General features: G+C 45.3%; 1 protein-coding gene across 1 annotated transcript in view; it reads right to left on the reverse strand.

The window, feature by feature from the left end:
- The window catches only part of LOC106561189 (FERM domain-containing protein 4A), an 82531-nt gene that overhangs the window by 29729 nt on the left and 28722 nt on the right, over window positions 1-24080 (reverse strand). Inside the window, exons 2-3 of the mRNA XM_082956624.1 lie at window positions 12288-12353; window positions 1921-2015 (exon numbers count right to left, since the gene is read on the reverse strand). Of these exons, the coding sequence (XP_082812750.1) occupies window positions 1921-2015; window positions 12288-12353 (161 nt within the window). The remainder of the gene's footprint in view (window positions 1-1920; window positions 2016-12287; window positions 12354-24080) is intronic.

Genomic DNA, 24080 nt, shown 5'->3' on the forward strand with positions numbered 1-24080 from the left:
TAACATAAAATGTCATCCTTACATTTTAAACATACATTTCTCCTTTTATGATAAACAGGGTAGGGTGTAGTTACATCCCATTCGAGGTGTGTAAGTGCTGGGCTGGAACAAAACCCTGCACATCACATATATCCCCAGGACCAGGACTACATCCATGGTGATGGTAGTGTATCCCCAGGACCAGGACTACATCCATGGTGATGGTAGTGTATCCCCAGGACCAGGACTACATCCATGGTGATGGTAGTGTATCCCAGGACCAGGACTACATCCATGGTGATGGTAGTGTATCCCAGGACCAGGACTACATCCATGGTGATGGTAGTGTATCCCCAGGACCAGGACTACATCCATGGTGATGGTAGTGTATCCCAGGACCAGGACTACATCCATGGTGATGGTAGTGTATCCCCAGGACCAGGACTACATCCATGGTGATGGTAGTGTATCCCCAGGACCAGGACTACATCCATGGTGATGGTAGTGTATCCCAGGACCAGGACTACATCCATGGTGATGGTAGTGTATCCCAGGACCAGGACTACATCCATGGTGATGGTAGTGTATCCCCAGGACCAGGACTACATCCATGGTGATGGTAGTGTATCCCCAGGACCAGGACTACATCCATGGTGATGGTAGTGTATCCCAGGACCAGGACTACATCCATGGTGATGGTAGTGTATCCCCAGGACCAGGACTACATCCATGGTGATGGTAGTGTATCCCCAGGACCAGGACTACATCCATGGTGATGGTAGTGTATCCCCAGGACCAGGACTACATCCATGGTGATGGTAGTGTATCCCCAGGACCAGGACTACATCCATGGTGATGGTAGTGTATCCCAGGACCAGGACTACATCCATGGTGATGGTAGTGTATCCCAGGACCAGGACTACATCCATGGTGATGGTAGTGTATCCCCAGGACCAGGACTACATCCATGGTGATGGTAGTGTATCCCAGGACCAGGACTACATCCATGGTGATGGTAGTGTATCCCCAGGACCAGGACTACATCCATGGTGATGGTAGTGTATCCCCAGGACCAGGACTACATCCATGGTGATGGTAGTGTATCCCCAGGACCAGGACTACATCCATGGTGATGGTAGTGTATCCCAGGACCAGGACTACATCCATGGTGATGGTAGTGTATCCCAGGACCAGGACTACATCCATGGTGATGGTAGTGTATCCCAGGACCAGGACTACATCCATGGTGATGGTAGTGTATCCCAGGACCAGGACTACATCCATGGTGATGGTAGTGTATCCCAGGACCAGGACTACATCCATGGTGATGGTAGTGTATCCCAGGACCAGGACTACATCCATGGTGATGGTAGTGTACCCCAGGACCAGGACTACATCCATGGTGATGGTAGTGTATCCCAGGACCAGGACTACATCCATGGTGATGGTAGTGTATCCCAGGACCAGGACTACATCCATGGTGATGGTAGTGTATCCCCAGGACCAGGACTACATCCATGGTGATGGTAGTGTATCCCAGGACCAGGACTACATCCATGGTGATGGTAGTGTATCCCAGGACCAGGACTACATCCATGGTGATGGTAGTGTATCCCAGGACCAGGACTACATCCATGGTGATGGTAGTGTATCCCCAGGACCAGGACTACATCCATGGTGATGGTAGTGTATCCCCAGGACCAGGACTACATCCATGGTGATGGTAGTGTATCCCAGGACCAGGACTACATCCATGGTGATGGTAGTGTATCCCAGGACCAGGACTACATCCATGGTGATGGTAGTGTATCCCCAGGACCAGGACTACATCCATGGTGATGGTAGTGTATCCCAGGACCAGGACTACATCCATGGTGATGGTAGTGTATCCCAGGACCAGGACTACATCCATGGTGATGGTAGCGAACTAGAGGGACTTACGTTTCATCTGTGTAGGAGATGCCAAAGTATTCCTTCTCCTTCAGGTTGAAGTGGGAGGCCACCAGATCCAACAGGTCCTTGGCCATCAGTTTAGGCTGCAGGGAAACACACACACACACACACACACACACACACACACACACACACACACACACACACACACACACACACACACACACACACACACGTAGGGTTAATATGGTGTGTGTGTGTGTGTGTGTGTGTGTGTGTGTGTGTGTGTGGAGTCAGATTGTGTGTGTGATTCTGTTTGTGTATGTACAGGTTGTGTGTTAATCTGAGAGTGACAGATGGAGGTGGGGGGGAGAGTCATCTGAGAGTGACAGATGGAGGTGAGGGGGAGTCATCTGAGAGTGACAGATGGAGGTGAGGTGGAGTCATCTGAGAGTGACAGATGGAGGTGGGGGGGAGAGTCATCTGAGAGTGACAGATGGAGGTGAGGGGGGGTCATCTGAGAGTGACAGATGGAGGTGAGGGGGGGTCGTCTGAGAGTGACAGATGGAGGTGAGGGGGAGAGTCATCTGAGAGTGACAGATGGAGGTGAGGGGGGGAGTCATCTGAGAGTGACAGATGGAGGTGAGGGGGAGAGTCATCTGAGAGTGACAGATGGAGGTGAGGGGGGGTCATCTGAGAGTGACAGATGGAGGTGAGGGGGAGTCATCTGAGAGTGACAGATGGAGGTGAGGGGGAGAGTCATCTGAGAGTGACAGATGGAGGTGAGGGGGAGTCATCTGAGAGTGACAGATGGAGGTGAGGGGGGGGGTCATCTGAGAGTGACAGATGGAGGTGAGGGGGAGAGTCATCTGAGAGTGACAGATGGAGGTGGGGGGGAGAGTCATCTGAGAGTGACAGATGGAGGTGAGGGGGGGGGTCATCTGAGAGTGACAGATGCAGGTGAGGGGAGGGGGTCATCTGAGAGTGACAGATGGAGGTGAGGGGGGGGGTCATCTGAGAGTGACAGATGGAGGTGGGGGGGAGAGTCATCTGAGAGTGACAGATGGAGGTGAGGGGGAGTCATCTGAGAGTGACAGATGGAGGTGGGGGGGGAGAGTCATCTGAGAGTGACAGATGGAGGTGAGAGGGGGGGTCATCTGAGAGTGACAGATGGAGGTGAGGGGGGGGGGTCATCTGAGAGTGACAGATGGAGGTGAGGGGGGGAGAGTCATCTGAGAGTGACAGATGGAGGTGAGGGGGGGGGGGTCATCTGAGAGTGACAGATGGAGGTGGGGGGGAGAGTCATCTGAGAGTGACAGATGGAGGTGAGGGGGGGGAGTCATCTGAGAGTGACAGATGGAGGTGAGGGGGGAGGTCATCTGAGAGTGACAGATGGAGGTGAGGGGGGGAGGTCATCTGAGAGTGACAGATGGAGGTGAGGGGGGGGGTCATCTGAGAGTGACAGATGGAGGTGAGGGGGGGGAGTCATCTGAGAGTGACAGATGGAGGTGAGGGGGGGGGGGTCATCTGAGAGTGACAGATGGAGGTGAGGGGGGGGGTCATCTGAGAGTGACAGATGGAGGTGAGGGGGGGGTCATCTGAGAGTGACAGATGGAGGTGAGGGGGGGACATCTGAGAGTGACAGATGGAGGTGAGGGGGGGAGTCATCTGAGAGTGACAGATGGAGGTGAGGGGGAGTCATCTGAGAGTGACAGATGGAGGTGAGGGGGAGTCATCTGAGAGTGACAGATGGAGGTGAGGGGGGGGGTCATCTGAGAGTGACAGATGGAGGTGAGGGGGAGTCATCTGAGAGTGACAGATGGAGGTGAGGGGGGGGGGGTCATCTGAGAGTGACAGATGGAGGTGAAACATGTCAATGACATCACACGTTCAGCCACTGAACACAGAAAAGACGCATCATTGAAGACTGCAGGCCAAGACCTTACCAGCAGAGAAAGGAAGTCAGACAGAGAGAGAGAAGAAAGTAAAAAAAAACAGAGATAAAAAGAGAAGGAGAGGGCTAAAGGGAATGTGAAAGAACAAGAAAATGAAAAACAGAAAAGGAGAAAGAGGGAGAGAACTATAAAGAGAAAAGAGACTGTGACACACAGTGCTGCCATATGTATGTGGTAGGGATGTTTAGAGAGAGAACCCCACCCTGAGGTTAAGCATGGGCTTGTCTCTGCTTGGCTACACACTGACAGCACAGCATCTCACTCACTCACTCACTCACTCACTCACTCACTCACTCACTCACTCACTCACTCACTCACTCACTCACTCACTCACTCACTCACTCACTCACTCACTCACTCACTCACTCACTCACTCACTCACTCACTCACTCACTCACTCACTCACTCACTCACTCACTCACTCACTCACTCACTCTCACACACACACAACATGCACAGTGCAAGCATGGACACAAGTGCACACACACACATAAAAAGAACTACACCTACACAAGGATACTGCTACACAGAAAGACTCTGGAGAGAGAGAGAGAGAGAGAGAGAGAGAGAGAGAGAGAGAGAGAGAGAGAGAGAGAGAGAGAGAGGAGAGAGAGAGAGAGGAGAGAGAAAGACATGTTGCCATGTATTATGTGTGTTCATATAATACCTGAGTGATTCAAAAAAATGGAGGTGCCCTGAGGGTCGAGGCCCCTGGGCACATAATCTGGCCATGGTAACACTACCTATCTAGGTAACGCTGGTCATTTCTGACAGGCTCTAGATAGCTCTCTAAGGTCTGTAAGTGAATGACATAACAAGAGGAAAACTGCCCATGCACTACCAATTTCTAAATTTACAATTACAACTCTCAACAGCAGTAAGTTGAAAACCCGACTGAGTACTGTAAATGTATTATTATTATTTATTTGTCAAAAGAACTGGGGGCCGCGACCCACATTGACCCCATTCTGGGTCTGGATCCGGACCGCGGTCCGACAGTTGACCAGCCAATATACAGTAGAAAAATATACTGTATAAAGTCTGTCTGTCTGTCTGTCTGTCTGTCTGTCTGTCTGTCTGTCTGTCTGTCTGTCTGTCTGTCTGTCTGTCTGTCTGTCGCTCTCTCTGCTCTCTCTCTCTCTCTCTCAAGTTGTAGTGTGCTACAGTGTATAATTGGAGTAATGAGCGTTTTGGTTCAGTCTCAGACCTACAGAGACAGTTTCTCATTAACCAGTAGCCAAGGCAACAATAGTCATTAGACCTGACTGGACACACCCTCCTGGCTATGAATAACCAATTAGAGGAGATGTGGAGAGACAGACAGCACAGTTATGTCTGTTATGGGGGAACTATGAGAGTGAGAGAGCTAGAGAGAGGGAGAGAGAGCGAGTGAGAAAGAGAGAGAGAGAGAGGGAGAGAGAGAGAGAGCGAGAGAGAGGGAGCGAGAGAGAGAGGGAGAGAGAGCGAGCGAGTGAGAGAGAGAGAGAGAGAGAGAGAGAGAGGGAGAGAGAGGGAGAGAGCGAGTGAGAGAGAGAGAGAGAGAGAGAGAGAGAGAGAGGGAGAGAGAGAGAGGGAGAGCGAGTGAGAGCGAGTGAGAGAGAGAGAGAGAGAGAGAGAGAGAGAGAGAGGGAGAGAGAGAGAGAAGAGGCAGAGAGAGAGAGAGAATGAGACAGAGACAAAGAGAGAGACAAAGAGAAGAGAGAGAGAGAGAGACAGAGAGAGACAGAGAGAAGAGAGAGAGACAGAGAGAGAGAGAGAGGGTGAGAGAGCAAGTGAGAGAGAGCGAGTGAGAGAGAGAGAGAGAGAGAGAGAGAGAGAGATAGGGAGAGAGAGGGAGAGAGCGAGTGAGAGAGAGAGAGAGGGAGAGAGAGAGCAGGAGAGAGAAGAGAGGCAGAGAGAGAGAATGAGACAGAGACAAAGAGAGAGACAAAGAGAAGAGAGAGAGACAGAGAGAGAGAGAGAGAGAGAGAGAGAGAGAGAAGAGGCAGAGAGAGAGAGAGAATGAGACAGAGACAAAGAGAGAGACAAAGAGAAGAGAGAGAGAGAGAGACAGAGAGAGACAGAGAGAAGAGAGAGAGACAGAGAGAGAGAGAGAGGGTGAGAGAGCAAGTGAGAGAGAGCGAGTGAGAGAGAGAGAGAGAGAGAGAGAGAGAGAGATAGGGAGAGAGAGGGAGAGAGCGAGTGAGAGAGAGAGAGAGAGAGGGAGAGAGAGAGCAGGAGAGAGAAGAGAGGCAGAGAGAGAGAATGAGACAGAGACAAAGAGAGAGACAAAGAGAAGAGAGAGAGACAGAGAGAGAGAGAGAGAGAGAGAGGGAGAGAGAGAGCGAGTGAGAGAGGGAGAGAGAGAGGGAGAGAGAGAGAGAGAGCGAGTGAGAGAGAGAGCGAGAGAGAGAGAGAGAGAGAGAGAGAGAGAGAGAGAGAGGGTGAGACTGATATTGCTGCCTAGAAAACAGTAGCAGCATCCTCTCCTGAACTGAGGATATCAAATCTAATATTACTCATCACATGCTTCGCAAACAACAGGTGTAGAATAACAGTGAAACGCTTACATACGGGCCCTTCCCAACAATGCAGAGAAAAAGAAAAAAGATAAATAATAGAAAAGTAAAACACGTAATAATAAAAGTAATAATAAATACACAGTAAGTAATGATAACTTGGCTATATACACAGGGTACCAGTACTGAGTCTATGTGCTGGAGTACAAGGTAAATGAGGTAGATATGTACATATAAATAGGAATAAAGTGACTAGACAACAGGATTGATAATAAACAGTAGCAGCAGTGTATGCGATGCGTCCAAAAGGTTATCATGAACAACAGCACTAGAAAGATAAGCATGATTACCTGATAAGGCGTGTGTGTGAGGTGTGTGTGTGAGGCGTGTGTGAGGCGTGTCTGTGAGGCGTGTGTGTGAGGCGTGTGTGTGAGGCGTGTCTGTGAGGCGTGTCTGTGAGGCGTGTCTGTGAGGCGTGTGTGTGAGGCGTGTGTGTGAGGCGTGTCTGTGAGGCGTGTGTGTGAGGCGTGTCTGTGAGGCGTGTCTGTGTGTAGATGAAAGAGTGGCGGGGCGGTTTTGGCCCGCTGGACGCCTGTTGCCCATCCCCTACCCTAGACCAGACAGACCTGTTTTACTAGTTATTATCATCAGCACCACAGGTCATTACACAGTCTACAGTACAGCTGGGGCTGAGACAGGGAGACAGAGGGAGAGGAGGGAAGAGTGGGACAGGTGAGGCGGGAATGGGGTGAGGCAGAGGAAGACTAGAGCCACAACTGGGGCTGAGACAGGGAGGCAAAGGGGGAGGAGGGAGGAGTGGGAGGGGATGGGGTGAGGTAGAGGAGGACTGGAGCCACTACTGGGGCTGAGACAGGGACAACCTCATAACTTATCTTAATAACTGTATGAACCTCAAAATGATTTATGATCTTTACCATCCTCCACCCTGGAAAGCTGTGAGAGGCAAAGGTAGGCCTGTCAGTGCTCGTTACCAGGTAGATCTATTGGAGATGTCTGGTGGTTTTGGGTCGCAATGGGTTCATTCCCAAAATCCCTTCCCTATTTCCCTTTCCTAAAAGGGGAGAGCCTTTCCTCTATCCAGCTCACAGGAAAAACAAGAATAACATTGACATTCTCTATGGTCCCGTTAACCCCTCAACGGCCTACTGAACATCCGCCCTCCGAGGAAGAGAGAGAGAAGGGGAGAGGGGGGAAAGAGTGAGGGAGACCTAGATGGCTGAAAGAATTATATGCAGAGTGAAAATGGGATCTGTTCCTTCTCTCTCTGTCTGTCTATCCTCTTTTCTTTCCTCTCCTCTCCTCCCTTACTATTTAATATCTTCCTGCTTCCTCTCTTTCTCCTGGCTGAGAGGATGGAAGGAAGAGAGGTTGATCAAGTATATGTGGAGAAATATGAGGCTTAGAGAATGAAAGAGGGAGACAGAGAGAATGAGAGAGAGAGAGAATAGGATAGCAAGAGTGAGAGGTGAAGATAGGCTGAGTGAAGCAAAGAAATGAGGGAGAGAGAAATCCTCCCCCATACAATGAAGGTTTACTAGAAACGGACTGAGAGACAGGAGGATCAGTTCTGCCATGTTAATCAGATCCCACTGCATGCAGAGCTATCATCTCCTCTCCTCTACTTTCTACTCACCTCGACCTACTCTCCCTATCCTCTACTATACATCCTGTCTCCTTCTGTCCAGCCAAAGCTACCTTCTACTCCTTTCTCTTTATTTATATATGCTTTGCAGCAGCAGTAGGATTTATTGATGAACAGACAGACAAGATTGTCAATGTTACCGAAGATGGTTAGGAGGAAAAGGGAGGGAGAAGGGTGCTCCCTTGTGATGACACTGCTATGTAGAAACTAGGGATACCCGATATATCGGTAAACATATTGGAATCGGCCGATATTAGCTAAAAATGCCAACATCGGTATCGGCCCGATGTCTAGTTTAACGCCGATGTGCAAAACCGCTGTCAAAGCTGACGTGCATACCTATATAACGTAGGTACATGCCATAACGACTCCACCCAAAATGTTGCGCTACATGTGCAACACAGCATTCCTAACCTAGCCCACAACGTCTGCTGTGTGGATTGAGCAGTCAACAAGTCGAACAGTCATTTGAAAGAGTAAGAACATTTCAGCGAGACGACTCAAAGGCGAAATCCATTAACGGCAAGATAATGGAATTCATTGCGCTTGACAAATCAACCGTTCTCTGACGTGGGTGATGTTGGCTTTCCGGACTGGTCGAGCACCGGTACACACTACCAAGTGAGCTATTTTTCAGGTGTTGCCCTACCAGATTTACACAGTAATAGTGTCACTGCTATTAGCTTCATGACATACTATGGAACGCCGTTTGGGTCTTTGTGTGTCAAAAAAGATACACGTCAAATAACACTATTTGACAATAACACTATTTGACGTGTTAAATAAGCTTCTAATTAGACACGTCAAATAACACAGTTCTATTATAGAATGTTGTGTGTTCTGAATTTGTACGTGCAAACCAAGCGCCACCACTACTATCAGTAGCACTGTCAAAGCTGTACAAAAAAAAGTCTGCATTCAAGCAAACACCGCCCACGAACGATGTGTTTACAATAACGCGTTGGTAAAAATTATTATTTGTTTTACCACAACTTCTGGGGTAGCTAGTTAGCTTGGTACCTAGCTAGCACCAATACAACCAGCCTGAAAACAATGACCAGTAGAAACTGTAGTCATTTTCATTATTCTTAGCAATTTAGGAATCCTTATGATGTAGCCACTTGTTGTTTGCCTATTGAAATTAAACTTCAGTTCATGAAAATAAATAGCTAGGCAGCTACTTAACCCTGTTGCCCAAAGCTAACGTTATAAGCAGCCAGCTAGCTTCATCTGGCTAGTGAGGCTCTACCGGACTATGTGTTGTGGGTTATGTGTTGTGAAGCTAGCCACAATAAGGATTAGGCACAATAGTGTAATTTGCAGTTTGCCTTCAAAATAAAATTACCTCTTTGAAAGTGATGCAGAAGGTTACAATTGGTGTAATCATGCCATATATAGACTAGATAACGTTAAACAAGGTTGGAATGTGAGGCAATTAAATGGGGTATTATTCTACTCGGTGACACCCACAGAACACAACTGTGAAGAGTTTACGCAAATATTAGCGTTGTAGCTCTTATCGCGGGACTGTGACTGTGAAAGCACCTCCCCAGTCAGCCTATTGTGTGTATTGACATTCAAATTGCACTGTACAGCTTTACCTAAGGATTGGGGATCAATGAAATGGGGTATCAGTCTACTCAATACCCAACATCCTCAGAGTTATCAGACTCCAAAACATCCACACCGTATCGTTTTTACTCGGGAATAGTGTTCAATACACATAGGTTGACAATAAATGTGTCTCAATTCACAGTTGTTTTCGAGTCCCGCAATAAGAGCTAATGTTCTCTGGGTGTCACTGAGTAGACTGATACCCCATGTCATTGATCCACAATCCAAAGGCAAGGCTGTGCAGTGAAATAAGAATGCCCCAATGCAATTCTAAAGTATCATACATCCAGTGTGATTTCAACTGATTTTGTCAAATTAACAAATTATTGTCTTTTGTTGAATTTATATAACAACTTTCCAACCTCGTTTAGCATGATCTATTCAATTATGGCATAATTATACTACTTGTATTCATTTACATCACTGTCAATGACATAGTTTTATTTTGAAGGCTAACCGCAAAGTCCACTATTGTGGCTAATTCCTATTGTGGCTAGCTTCACATAGATGTGTCCGACCACCATTAATCAAATAGGAACTGTCTTATAAATTAGGGTTATTTTAGATGATGACACCTAGCTATATAGTTAGCTAGCTAACTACAGCTTCTGAAACAGATTATGGCGTTTTGCTATGTTTTTGGGGAAGAACATTTTTTGCATCCATGAGCTAGCTATTTTTTTTTTTTAATGACCAGCACTGTAGGTAATGGGGACATACGTAAAGGCCAAAAAAATAACTTTTTGGTCAGTGTTGTGTGTGTGTGTGTGTGTGTGTGTGTGTGTGTGTGTGTGTGTGTGTGTGTGTGTGTGTGTGTGTGTGTGTGTGTGTGTGTGTGTGTGTGTGTGTGTGTGTGTAACCTTTATTTAACTAGGCAAGTCAGTTAAGAACAAATTCTTATTTACAATGGTGGCCAAACCTGGACGACGCTGGGCCAATTGTGCGCCGCCCTATGGGACTCCCAATCACGGCCGGATGTGATACAGCTTGGATTCAAACCAGGGACTGTAGTGACGCCTCTTGCACTGAGATGCAGTGCCTTAGACCACTGCGTCCATGTGTGTATGTTAACTATTTAACTGTACTAGAATGCTTAAAAGGCCGCTAAAGTTTTAAATATCGGTTATCGGTATTGGTTTTTTGGGCAAGGGAAATATTGGATTTCGGTATCAGCCAAAAATGTCATATCGGTGCATCACTAGACGTGACGCTTGGCATTCAAGCCAAAGAGTTCAATCTTGGTTTCATCAGACCAGAGAATCTTGTTTCTCATGGTCTGAGAGACTTTTAGGTGCCTTTTGACAAACTCTAAGAGGGCTGTCATGTGCCTTTTACTGAGGAATGGCTTCCGTCTGGCCACTCTACCATAAAGTCATGATTGGTGGAGTGCTGCAGAGATGGTTGTCCTTCTGAAAGGTTCTCCCTTCTCCACAGAGAAACTCTGGAGGTCTGTCAGAGTGACCATCGGGTTCTTGGACAGCCCTGACCAAGGCCCTTCTCCCCCCATTGTTAAGTTTGGCCGGGCAGCCAGCTCTAGGAAGAGTCTTGGTGGTTCCAAACTTCTCCCATTTAAGAATGATGGAGGCCACTGTGTTCTTGGGGACCTTCAATGCTGCAAAAATGTGATGGTACCATTCCCCAGATTTATGCCTTGACACAATCCTGTTTCAGAGCTCTACGGACAATTCCTTTGACCTCATAGCTTGGTTTTTGCTCTGACATGCACTGCCAACTGTGGGACCTTATATAGACAGGTGTGTGCCTTTTCAAATCATGTCCAATCAATTGAATTTACCACAGGTGAACTCCAATCAAGTTGTAGAAACATCTCAAGGATGACCAATGGAAACAGGATGCACCTGAGTTCAATTTTGAGTATATAAGGTATTTCTGTTTACATTTTTTTATACATTTGCCAAAATATCTAAAAACCTGTTTTCACTTTGTCATTATGGGGAATTGTGTGTAGATTGATGAGGGGTAGATTGATGAATTAATTTAATCCATTTTAGAAAAAGGCTGTAACATAACAACATGTCTGAATACTTTCCCAATGCACTGTAAGGACAACTCAGAATATGCTATTCTGTTCTTCTGAAATAGGCTACATTTTCTACATAGCATGTTTCTTTAGACCTGTCTAAAATAAATGATGGATTTATTGTGATGGTGTAGGCTATATTAAATGGATGTACAATATTAGACTTTTTAAAATGTAGATGTTCCAAAGGTCTGCATCAGTGGCTTGTGGGCTATGTGTGGAAGCCAGGAGATGCTATAAGTGTTTATATTAATTAACGGTCAATTACCGTGAGACAGGCAGTTATTTGCATGACAATCACCAGCTGACAAAATTTCATGACCACCACAGCCCTAGTCTGAAACAGTCCTTATTACAGAGAGAGTAGGGACAAGGGAGCGCAGAAAGAGGTGGAGGTTAGGAGACATAGTGGGTTGAGAGTCACAGTTTAGGACATCATTATGGCTGACCAACTGGATTTCTTAACAAGAGAGGGTGTGTGTGTCTGTGTGTGTGGAAGGATCAGGTGAGCAAAAGACGGTGCAGTGTCATCCAGTTAGCTGTAACTGAGCCCGCGGAGAAGAGCTTACGCAGTCTTCTTATCCCTCCTCCTTAAGTGTGTGTGGGTTTATGTATGTGTCTGTGTGCATGCGTGGTGTGTTTACCTGTACGAGGAGCTCCAGCTTCCTGTCGTCCAGGAGATGGACCTGACATCGCCGCCCCTCTGTCATCTGAGAGAGAGAAGGAGAGAGATGTGTTAGGCTCTGAACATGAATTCAAACGGACGACTAGAAAAACCTTAAACCAAGTTTATTCAGCCCACTGGATGCTTCAGCTGCAAACACACGTGTACATTAGGGATGTAACTTTTCAGAACTGTCCATCTGTTTCCCATACTGCCTAAATGTTGTCTTTGCGGTCGAATGGTCTGGTAGCAGTTCCTCTTCATCCGGTCACTTCTCCATGATGTTTATAAGTGACCTTCTGTTCACCGTACTCAACAGACTTTGGACATACACTACCGTTCAAAAGTTTGAGGTCACTTAGAAATGTCCTTGTTTTTGAAAGAAAAGCACGTTTTTTGTCCACTAAAATCATATCAAATTGATCAGAAATACAGTGTAGACATTGTTAATGTTGTAAATGACTATTGTAACTGGAAACGGCAGATTTTTTATGGAATATCTACATAGGCGTACAGAGGCACATTATCAGCAACCATCACTCCTGTGTTCCAATGGCACATTGTGTTAGCTAATCCAAGTTTATCATTTTAAAAGGCTAATGATCATTAGAAAACCATTTTGCTATTATTTTAGCACAGCTGAAAACTGTTGTTCTGATTAAATAAGCAATAAAACTGGCCTTCTTTAGACTAGTTGAGTATCTGGAGCATCAGCATTTGTGGGTTCGATTAGAGGCTCAAAATGGCCAGAAACAAAGACCTTTCTTCTGAAACTCGTCAGTCTATTCTTGTTCTGAGAAATGATGGCTATTCCATGTGAGAAATTGCCAAGAAACTGAAGATCTCATGCAATGCTGTGTACTACTCCCTTCACAGAACAACGCAAACTGGCTCTAACCAGAATAGAAAGAGGAGTGGGAGGCCCCGGTGCACAACTGAGCAAGAGGAAAAGTACATTAGAGTGTCTAGTTTGAGAAACAGATGCCTCACAAGTCCTCAACTGGCAGCTTCATTAAATAGTACCCGCAAAACCCCAGTCTCAACGTCAACAGTGAAGAGGCGACTCTGGGATGCTGGCCTTCTAGGCAGAGCTCCTCTGTCCAGTGTCTCTGTTCTTTTGCCCATCTTAATCTTTTCTTTTTATTGGCCAGTCTGAGATATGGCTTTTTCTTTACAACTCTGCCTAGAAGGCCAGCATCCCGGAGTCGCCTCTTCACTGTTGACGTTGAGGCTGGTGTTTTGCAGGTACTATTTAATGAAGCTGCCAGTTGAGGACTTCTGAGGCGTCTGTTTCTCAAACCAGACACTCTAATGTACTTGTCCTCTTGCTCAGTTGTACACCGGGGCCTCCCACTCCTCTTTCTATTCTGGTTAGTGACAGTTTGCGCTGTTCTGTGAAGGGAGAAGTACACAGCGAACATGAATTATGCCCCTATTTCAGATTACTCTGACGTTTTTCTTACGCTGTACCCAATGATTTATGAAAACTTGCTTGTTAGGTCAAGGTCCTCATTGTAGTTTTACAGACATGTTTAATACATTTTATATACACACTTTATTTTAATATTTATGAAATGCATATTGTTATATTTGGTAGCACTTATTTCTTTTTCCTTCACCTCCAACCCCATTCGATACGTGGACTGGATGTGGGTGGGGCTAGATCTACAGAAGGGTGCTAATTAAAAAAACTCACAAAAGCTCTGACAAAGGCCCTGAGGCCGATACGTAAAGCTTATTAAAGATCAGTGATACTATCAAGAGCAGTGTGCTCGTTCCTTCTTATTTTTTCTCAGTAAAACATCTTAAAACTAGCGTTGCAATATGGATTCAACACTAATAACGCACTAATAACCAAAAAACTACAAATCACAAGTGAACAAGGGCATGTGGTCTTTGCTCCTCCTCTCAGCATAGAGCACACAGACACACGCAGTGCTGTAGAATGTTTAAATTCATCTTAGACTTAACAAGGTTAGCTGAGCTGAAACCACAATAGACCAATAGATTATATTTCCTGTGTGTGTGTGTCTTCCTGCTGGATATATCTGACATTCCTCTCCTAAAGGGGGAAGTCCACCAACAGCTAGACAATCAGAGCATTAGACAGACAGACCTTTCTATCTCTTTCCCTCCTTTTTCACTGTATTATCTCGTGTTCATAATGTGTCTGTGTGTGTTAGCCAAAACTGGCATTACTACGCTGCCAAGTTTGGGTGTAAACATTGGAGCAGGTGGAACGACAGTACATCAGACTGACACACACACACACTATCCTTTCCAACACAATGTTGCTAATCTGCAAGTGTCTGTTATTGTGTTGTACTGTATGTGGGAGTGTGGTTGTGTGCGTACATGCATACATTATGTGTCTGTTGGTGTGTGCATATGTGAGTGTGGGTGTGTGTGTGTTGAGCACATGTGGACTGTCTTTGCAGTGTAACAGGAAGAGGAGACCCTGGGGAAAACAAACTCTTCAGGCCCTGCCCACATCCTCACATCTGGGGGAGAGGAGGGAGGGAGAGGAGGAGGAAAGGGGGAAAGACTGGGAGAGAGAAAAGCCATAGCACAAGAACCCCAAAGGGGTGAGATGGGTTATGTGTCCTAATGTGTTTTTAATGTCCTTCCTATCTCCAAAACATGTCACGTCAGACACACACACACTGATGTGGGAGCGAGCTTGGGACTGCCATGTGAAGTCATTGGTTTTTGAATGGCTAGCAGGCTTGTGAATTCCTTTTAGCCAGGGGAACCCTTTTCCACCCCTAATGTTTTCCAGAGACAGCGAAAAAGAGTGGACCGAGGGCAGGTGGACAGTCAGCCATCCCCTATTGATAAACACCCTGAGTCATCCCCCTGGCACCTGGCTTAATGCTGGCACACCTCTTATAACATAGGATCACTATACCAGATGTTCGTGTGACTTTGTGTGGGCAGTGGGTACACCTCACCATGTGCTCCAATATAGCAGTAGGGTGAGAGATTGGAGGTGAGAATTGGCAGCGGACTGAGGACAGAGCGAGACAGAGAGAGAGGGATAGTTCAGCACTGTTTCAACACACATCCCTGTGTGAGTTCTGCCCTGAGGCTGCTGCCAGTGTGTGTGTGTGTGTGTGTGTGTGTGTGTGTGTGTGTGTGTGTGTGTGTGTCTTTAGGCTGCAGGCTCCAGCTTCTTTTGATGGGTTTTGCGTCCCTCCCATTCTGTTTAGAGTGGCTGCACCCACACTCACACACACACTCCACCTCTCCCAGGAGCTGTCTTCTCCATCCTCCTAATAATAGGAGGGGTCATCTGAAAGTAGCTTTTCCCATAGATTAGTGCAGGTACCTCTACTAGCCTACAGTGAGTCTCAATCCACAGTCCGCTTTGTATATGTTGTTATTTTTTTACTGCTGCTCTTTAATTACTTGTTACTTTTCTCTTATTCTTATCCTTATTTTTTTTAACTGCACTGTTGGTTAGGGGCGTGTAAGTAAGCATTTCACTGTAAGGTCTACACCTGTTGTATACAGCATTTCACTGTAAGGTCTACACCTGTTGTATACAGCATTTCACTGTAAGGTCTACACCTGTTGTATACAGCATTTCACTGTAAGGTCTACACCTGTTGTATACAGCATTTCACTGTAAGGTCTACACCTGTTGTATACAGCATTTCACTGTAAGGTCTACACCTGTTGTATACAGCATTTCACTGTAAGGTCTACACCTGTTGTATTCGGCGCATGTGATTAATACAATTTGATTTGATGTGTTGCACTCGTTTTACTTGCTGTGACATGTGTGCTATGCAGAACTACAGGTCACTCCCCAGTTCCTAGAGTTTAGTTTTCCCACATACTCAGAGCGTAGGTGTAAACGAGCCGTCAGTCAGCCATAGTCTGGTCTGTGTGTATATTCTCCCCCAAATGACTCTTCTGCTTTCCCAAGATTCCCGAATACCAGTCAGTCCATGCTGCCTGTCCAAGATCTCCCTGTCTGGACAGAGATAGATCAGGATAGAGATCACTGGCCAAAAATCTGCTGACCCCTGAGACCTGCAGCGCAGACAAAGATACTGCTGCAGCATGCAAACACACACACAGAGAGAGACAGCTGGCTGTTTTATCTACATACAGGCAGCATCCATTTTCTCTCTCTGTTATAATAAACTACACCAGTGAATGAGGAAACTTTGCTTGAGGGACTAGGGGAGAATATACACCACAATAACAGGCAAAGTTACAAATCACTGGCTCAGGGCTATCTGTTTAGGTAACCCACTCCAAGGAGGAAATGGTCATTAAACCTATACAATATTCAGTGATATAAAAAAAAAATATTCACTGAGAATCGAAGGCTACAACATGCAACAAAGTGTTTACACTTGCTATAGTAAATGGTAGTGAATGTTACCAAAAACATTTATAACGTTAGGTAATTTATAAACTACACTATCAAACTCATCAGATAACCTTCCATTCACTGTACAGAAACATCATGAGACAGCAGTCAGGTCAAATCTACTAGGAACACAAGACCATTGTTGTTCAGAACCGGATATTTCCATAACACAATTACTACAGCAATTGAAAGTGCAGTCTACATGGACAGTCTAGTTATGACAATAACTATCTGTGACTAGCTGGCAGGTTTGAAATGTTACCTTGAAGCATTATTAGGCTAAAGCACGAGTTGGAGCACAGAACGTTCTTGTTGTATCATTGTGGCCCTAAACTGGAAACACAATCTCTGCAACTTGGTATGCAGGCTCTCTTTACACGCTCACCATACTGTAATAACTGTAATAACACTGTAATAACACAACACATCACATGGGGAAAATATTCACGATGCTAGTCTAGTGACTGGAGCAGCATTGTGAGGTTGAATCGGTAAACAAGCTGTAGCTAGGCATTATCAGAATGATTCAGTCGACGAATTTTCTTTACCCATAACAAGACAAGTTTGAATGCATCCCTTGGTAGGCTAGAGCATGGCTGTCTCTGGTCACATCCGTGGACAGGGCAGAAATTATAGCTGGTTTGCTGAGCTAACGTTAGTTGGCTAGCTATTTCATTTTAAATAGGCTATTCGGTTCTAGCCTACCCAGCGATATGTCAAAACACAAACCCGCTTTTTTCGGAATAGACTATTTGGACCATGTTCATTTAGACACGCACACATGGTCGAATAAATAATGAAAGCGGCCGACGTTTTGATATGGGGCGATACAGCAGAAAGGCGAAGATCGACGTTTACCTTTGAAAATGTCGGGGTCGCTCAGACATAAAATCCCACACGGATGTTTTAGATTTGTCGAGCCCGAAATAATCCCAATAAAAAATGCATTAAATCCAGTTGGTAAAATCCTGGTTTCCCCGGTCTAGAACGGCATCAGCATCCATGCAATAGTGACGGGTGCAACTCACACAGGAGAAGAGTTGCAACCTGATTCCCGTTTTCCGTTAAACCGGTCTGACAACGGAGCCAAGACATCCCATCTCCTTCTGAACAAGCTCTCTCCCACACACAACGCAGCGACCCTGGCCCGCTTCCAACCAGTAGAGCTGCACCGTTCAATGGCTCATCCTCCCACCGAAACAGAGGGCTTCTCCCCGGCTACACAGACCATCCGTCCCCCTCCTCTCTCCCTGGCGACTCCGGCGCCTAGCAGAAACGCTATGAAAATGCAGAGGGTGGCTGTACCAAAAGAAGACAGAGAGGACCGACGGAATTAAATAATAATCTCAAACGGTCTGTTTTACTCAATTAAGCCACACAATTTGGTTTTATTCTCCTCTCCCTCGCCCTCTTTCCTCTTGCCTGTTCTGAAAATACGGGAATAATGGAGGCAGGCTGTGGGGGCGGGGAGAGAGTAAAGGGGACATTTCTTTCTGCAGCTCGCAGTCATGAGAAACTGCAGATGGCTGTGTGTGTGTGTGTGTGTCTCTCTGTGTGTGTGTGTGTGTGTGTCTGTGTCTGTGTCTGTGTCTGTGTCTGTGTGCTGAGAACAGCCGAGGAACGACCTACAAACAGACATCTGGATCTGCACACCAGGAGCCCAAAATCATCTGGGAAAGGTCTCTCACTCTCTCTCCCTCTCTCTCTCATCCTCCTCTCTTTCTCTCTCTCTCTCTCTTTCTCTCTCTCTCTCTCTCTCTCTTTCTCTCTCTCTCTCTCTCTCTCTCTCTCTCAATTCAACAATTCAATTCGATTTCAATTTAAAGGCTTTATTGGCATGGGAAACATATGTTTACATTGCCAAAAGTTTGTAGACACCTACTTGTCGAACATCTCATTCCAAAATCATGGGAATTAATATGGAGTTGGTCCCCCCTTTGCTGCTATAACAACCTCCACTCTTCTGGGAAGGTTCCCACTAGATGTTGGAACATTGCTGCAGGGACTTGCTTCCATTCAGCCACAAGAGCATTAGTGAGGTTGGGTGATTAGGCCTGGCTCGCAGTCGGCGTTCTAATTCATCCCAAAGGTGTTTAATGGGTTTGAGGTCAGGCTCTGTTCAGTCAAGTTCTTCCACACCGATCTCGACCAACCATTTCTGTATGGACCTCGCTTTGTGCACAGGGACATTGTCATGCTGAAACAGGAAAGGGCCTTCCCCAAACTGTTGCCACAAAGTGGGAAGCACAGAATCGTCTAGAATGTCATTGTATTCTGTAGCATTAAGATTTCTCTTCACTGGAAATAATGGGCCTAGCCAGAATCATGAAAAACAGCCCCAAACCATTATTCCTCCTCCACCAAACTTTACAGTTGGCACAATGCATTGAGGCAGGTAGAGTTCTCCTGGCATCTACCAAACCCAGATTTGTTCGCCGGACTGCCAGATGGTGAAGCGTGATTCATCACTCCAGAGAACATGTTTCCACTGCTCCAGAGTTCAATGGTGGCGAGCTTTACATCACTCCAGCCGAAGCTTGGCATTGTGCATGGTGATCTTAGGCTTGTGTGCGGTTGCTCAGCCATGGAAACCCATTTCATGTAGCCCCTGACGAACAGTTCTTGTGCTGACGTTGCTTCTAGAGGCAGTTTAGAACTTGGTAGTGAGTGTTGCAACCAAGGACAGATGATTTTTACGTGCTTCTAGACTCGGCGGTCCCGTTCTGTGAGCTTGTGTGGCCTACCACTTCATCGCTGAGCTCCTAGACGCTCCTAGACGTTTCCACTTCACAATAACAGCACTTACAGTTGACCGGGACAGCTTTAGCAGGGCAGAAATTTGACGAACTGACTTGTTAGAAAGGTGGCATCCTACGACAGTGCCACGTTGAAAGTCACTGAGCTCTTCAGTAAGACCATTCTACTGCCAATGTTTGTCTATGGAGATTGCATGACTGTGTGCTCTATTGTATACACCTGTCAGCACCGGGTGTGGCTGAAATAGCCTTATCCACTAATTTGAAGGGGTGTCCACATACTTTTGTATATATAGTGTATGTTTACATTGCCAAAGCAATTGAAATAGATAATAAACGAAAGTGAAATTCCCTGTGGCTCAGTTGGTAGAGCATGGTGTGTGCAACGCCAGGGTTGTGGGTTCGATTCCCACGGGGGGCCAGTACAAAATAAATTTAAAAACTGCATGAAATGAAAAGTTGCTCTGGATAAGAGTGTCTGCTAAATGACTAAGATGTAAAATGTAAATAAACAATAATAAGTGAATAGTAAACATTACTCTCAGAAAAGTCCAAAAGGAATAGAGACATTTCAAGTGTCATATTATGGCTATAAACAATGTTGTAACGATGTGCAAATAGTTGAAGTACAAAAGGGAAAATAAATAAACTCTCTCACTCACTTCCGCTTCTATTCCTGCTGGTTTCTAAAACAGTTCTCCTAGCTAGCTCATGGGTTTGGTTTGGGCTGACTATAGATGCTGCCTGGCCGTGGAACTGCATCTCATTCTGAATGACCTAAATTTGTGTTCACTGTCCAGTTGGAGAAACCATTAGAACTACAGAATGAATCAGTTATTCAGGCTCTAATACAAGTGTAGGTCTCTCTTTTTTTTAAAATGCCCATAATATTATTGGCTATTTTGGCCCATTCTGTGTGTGTGTCTATCTGTTGGTGGGTGGCCTTGTCTTATGCTGGTGGCATGACAGTTGAAGCCATAGTAGGCTATGTGCAACTGTCTTCTTGCTTATCCAGATGACACACTAGACCATGACTATATCATACAGCTGTCCCCACAGAGAGACGAGGGCTATCATATAGGCTGGTTGAACGTTAGTGACTATAGGTCTGTAATAACATGCTATATGTCCTGGAATCATACTGGTTAAGCTACTCACTAGTTTGAATGATGTTTGTGTCAAATATAACAACACTTGCTGTACCACAGAGTGATGTACATCTGTTGGCACCGTGACAGTAACATTATAAAAAGAATCATCAGTAGAAAAATGTTGTCTTAAAACCTTATGCGTCAACATGGTGCATTAAAAGCCCAGATTTTAGTTAGCAGAATATGGTGTCTATGGTATCTACTGTAGAGGACAGGAGAAAGGAAAGACGTGTATCCTTTTTCTGTTAGGTCTCTGTGTTTCTGGGTATTTTTGGCCTGTTCCAGACACCGGAAACTAGCCTGTCCAACTTAAATATCACCAGATGACTATAACTTTGGCCTGATACACTCTCTCTCTCTCTCTCTCTCTCTCTCTCTCTCTCTCTCTCTCTCTCTCCTCTCTCTCTCTCTCCTCTCTCTCTCTCTCTCTCCCCCCCTCTCCCTCCCCCTCTCTCTCCCTCGCTCTCCCTCTCCCTCTCCCTCTCTCTCTCTCTCTAAATACATACCTCTCTTTATTGGCAGTGTTACTATCACAAGGGTCCCGTTGTTTAGCTAAGACAAGAGAGTTATGGAGGGAGGGAGGAGAAGAGGGAAGGAGAGAAAAAGAGAGAGGGAGATATGAGTGGAGAAAGGAGTAAGGGACATAGGGAAATAATAAAAAAGGAGAGGGTAATGGGAAGAGAGGAGTAACCCATGATGCACTGGACCTATTGTAATGGATCAAAGTCACATCAGAAAACTGTTATACTACAAGGAACTGGGTGAGAATGACAGTAAAAGCCAGTTGAGGGTAGGAGCCGTTAAAAGAGGATTTGGGTGGGGATATGGGGAGTTTGGGGAGAGGTGGGTAGTGGTGGTGGGTTGGTGGTAGTGATTAGGGGTCTAGGTTAGAGGTCATCTATATTGGTGGAATGTGATATACACCGTGCTGAACAGTTAATGAAAGCAAGATGGATACTCTTTAAACTGAGTCTGTAGGCTACACACACACGTGCCCCCCCCCCCCCCCCCCACACACACACACACACACACACACACACACACACACACACACACACACACATATGTACAAGCAAAATCAGAAAACATACAGCATGTGAATGATGTAGAAAGACTCCATATATATGGTTCCAGAGACGTCTCAGGGAGGGTCACAGAGCAGCCAGGAATGTATAGAAAAATGACTGACTGGAGAGATCTGTTTGTGCAAGTGTGTGTCTGCATGTGTGTGTGAGCTCCACTCACCATCCTGTGAGTGAGTGTGGGAGTGAAATGTGTTTCTAGTTATGTTCTGAAAATCAGAAACACACAGAGATACAGTATTTCTATAGCCAAGTCTGCTTTGTTCTCATTTTACTACATAGCTCTATTCCCAAAGCTTTCCTAAACAACACTATTCCCAGATCTTTCGCAAACTACGCTATTCCCAGATCTTTCCTAAACTACACTATTCCCAGATCTTTCGTAAACTACACTATTCCCAGATCTTTCCTAAACTACACTATTCCCAGATCTTTCGCAAACTACGCTATTCCCAGATCTTTCCTAAACTACACTATTCCCAGATCTTTCGCAAACTACGCTATTCCCAGATCTTTCCTAAACTACACTATTCCCAGATCTTTCCTAAACTACGCTATTACCAGATCTTTCCTAAACCACACTATTACCAGATCTTTCCTAAACTACACTATTCCCAGATCTTTCCTAAACTACGCTATTACCAGATCTTTCCTAAACCACACTATTACCAGATCTTTCCTAAACTACGCTATTCCCAGATCTTTCCTAAACTACACTATTCCCAGATCTTTCGTAAACTACACTATTCCCAGATCTTTCGTAAACTACGCTATTCCCAGATCTTTCCTAAACTACACTATTCCCAGATCTTTCGCAAACTACGCTATTCCCAGATCTTTCCTAAACTACACTATTCCCAGATCTTTCGTAAACTACACTATTACCAGATCTTTCCTAAACTACGCTATTCCCAGAACTTTCCTAAACTACACTATTCCCAGATCTTTCATAAACTACACTATTCCCAGATCTTTCGTAAACTACGCTATTCCCAGATCTTTCCTAAACTACACTATTCCCAGATCTTTCCTAAACTACACTATTACCAGATCTTTCTTAAACCACGCTATTACCAGATCTTTCCTAAACTGCACTATTACCAGATCTTTCCTAAACTACACTATTACCAGATCTTTCCTAAACTACGCTATTACCAGATATTTCCTCAACTACACTATTACCAGATCTTTCTTAAACCACGCTATTACCAAATCTTTCCTAAACTACGCTATTACCAGATCTTTCCTAAACTACGCTATTACCAGATCTTTCCTATACAGTTGAAGTCAGAAGTTTACATACATCTTAGCCAAATACATTTAAACTCAGTTTTTCACAATTCCTGACATTTAATCCTAGTAAAAATTCCCTGTTTTAGGTCAGGTAGGATCAACACTTTATTTTAAGAATGTGACATTTCAGAATAATAGTTGAGAGAATGATTTATTTCAGCTTTTATTTCATTCATCACATTCCCAGTGGGTCAGAAGTTTACATACACTCAATTAGTATTTGGTAGCATTTCCTTTAAATTGTTTAACTTGGATCAAACATTTCGGGTAGCCTTCCACATGCTTCCCACAATAATTTTGGCCCATTCCTGCTGACAGAGCTGGTGTAACTGAGTCAGGTTTGTAAGCCTCCTTGCTTGCACGTGCATTTTCAGTTCTGCCCACAAATGTTCTATAGGTTTGAGGTCAGGGCTTTGTGATGGCCACTCCAATACCTTGACTTTGTTGTCCTTAAGCCATTTTGCCACAACTTTGGAAGTATGCGTGGGGTCATTGTCCATATGGAAAACCCATTTGCGACCAAGGTTTAACTTCCTGACTGATGTCTTGAGATGTTGCTTCAATATATTCACATAATTGTCCTTCCTCATGTTGCCATCTATTTTGTGAAGTACACGAGTCCCTCCTGCGGCAAAGCACCCCTACAACATGATGCTGCCCCCCCTGTGGTTGGGATGATGTTCTTCAGCTTGCAAGCCTCCCCCTTTTTCCTCCAAACATAACGATGGTCATTATGGCCAAACAGTTGTATTTTTGTTTCATCAGACCAGAGGACATTTCTCCAAAAAGTACGATCTTTATCCCCATGTGCAGTTGCAAACCGTAGTCTGGCTTTTTTATGGTGGTTTTGGAGCAGTGGCTTCTTCCTTGCTGAGCAGCCTTTCAGGTTATGTCGATATAGGACTCCTTTTACTGTGGATGTAGATACTTTTGTACTTGTTTCCTCCAGCATCTTCACAAGGTCCTTTGCTGTTGTTCTGGGATTGATTTGCACTTTTTGTACCAAAGTACGTTCATCTCTAGGAGACAGAATGCATCTTCTTCCTGAGCGTTATGACGGCTGCGTGGACTCATGGTGTTTATACTTGCGTGCTATTGTTTGTACAG

Source organism: Salmo salar, chromosome 10, assembly GCF_965601325.2.
Source record: "Salmo salar chromosome 10, fSalSal1, whole genome shotgun sequence".
Taxonomy (NCBI): domain Eukaryota; kingdom Metazoa; phylum Chordata; class Actinopteri; order Salmoniformes; family Salmonidae; genus Salmo; species Salmo salar.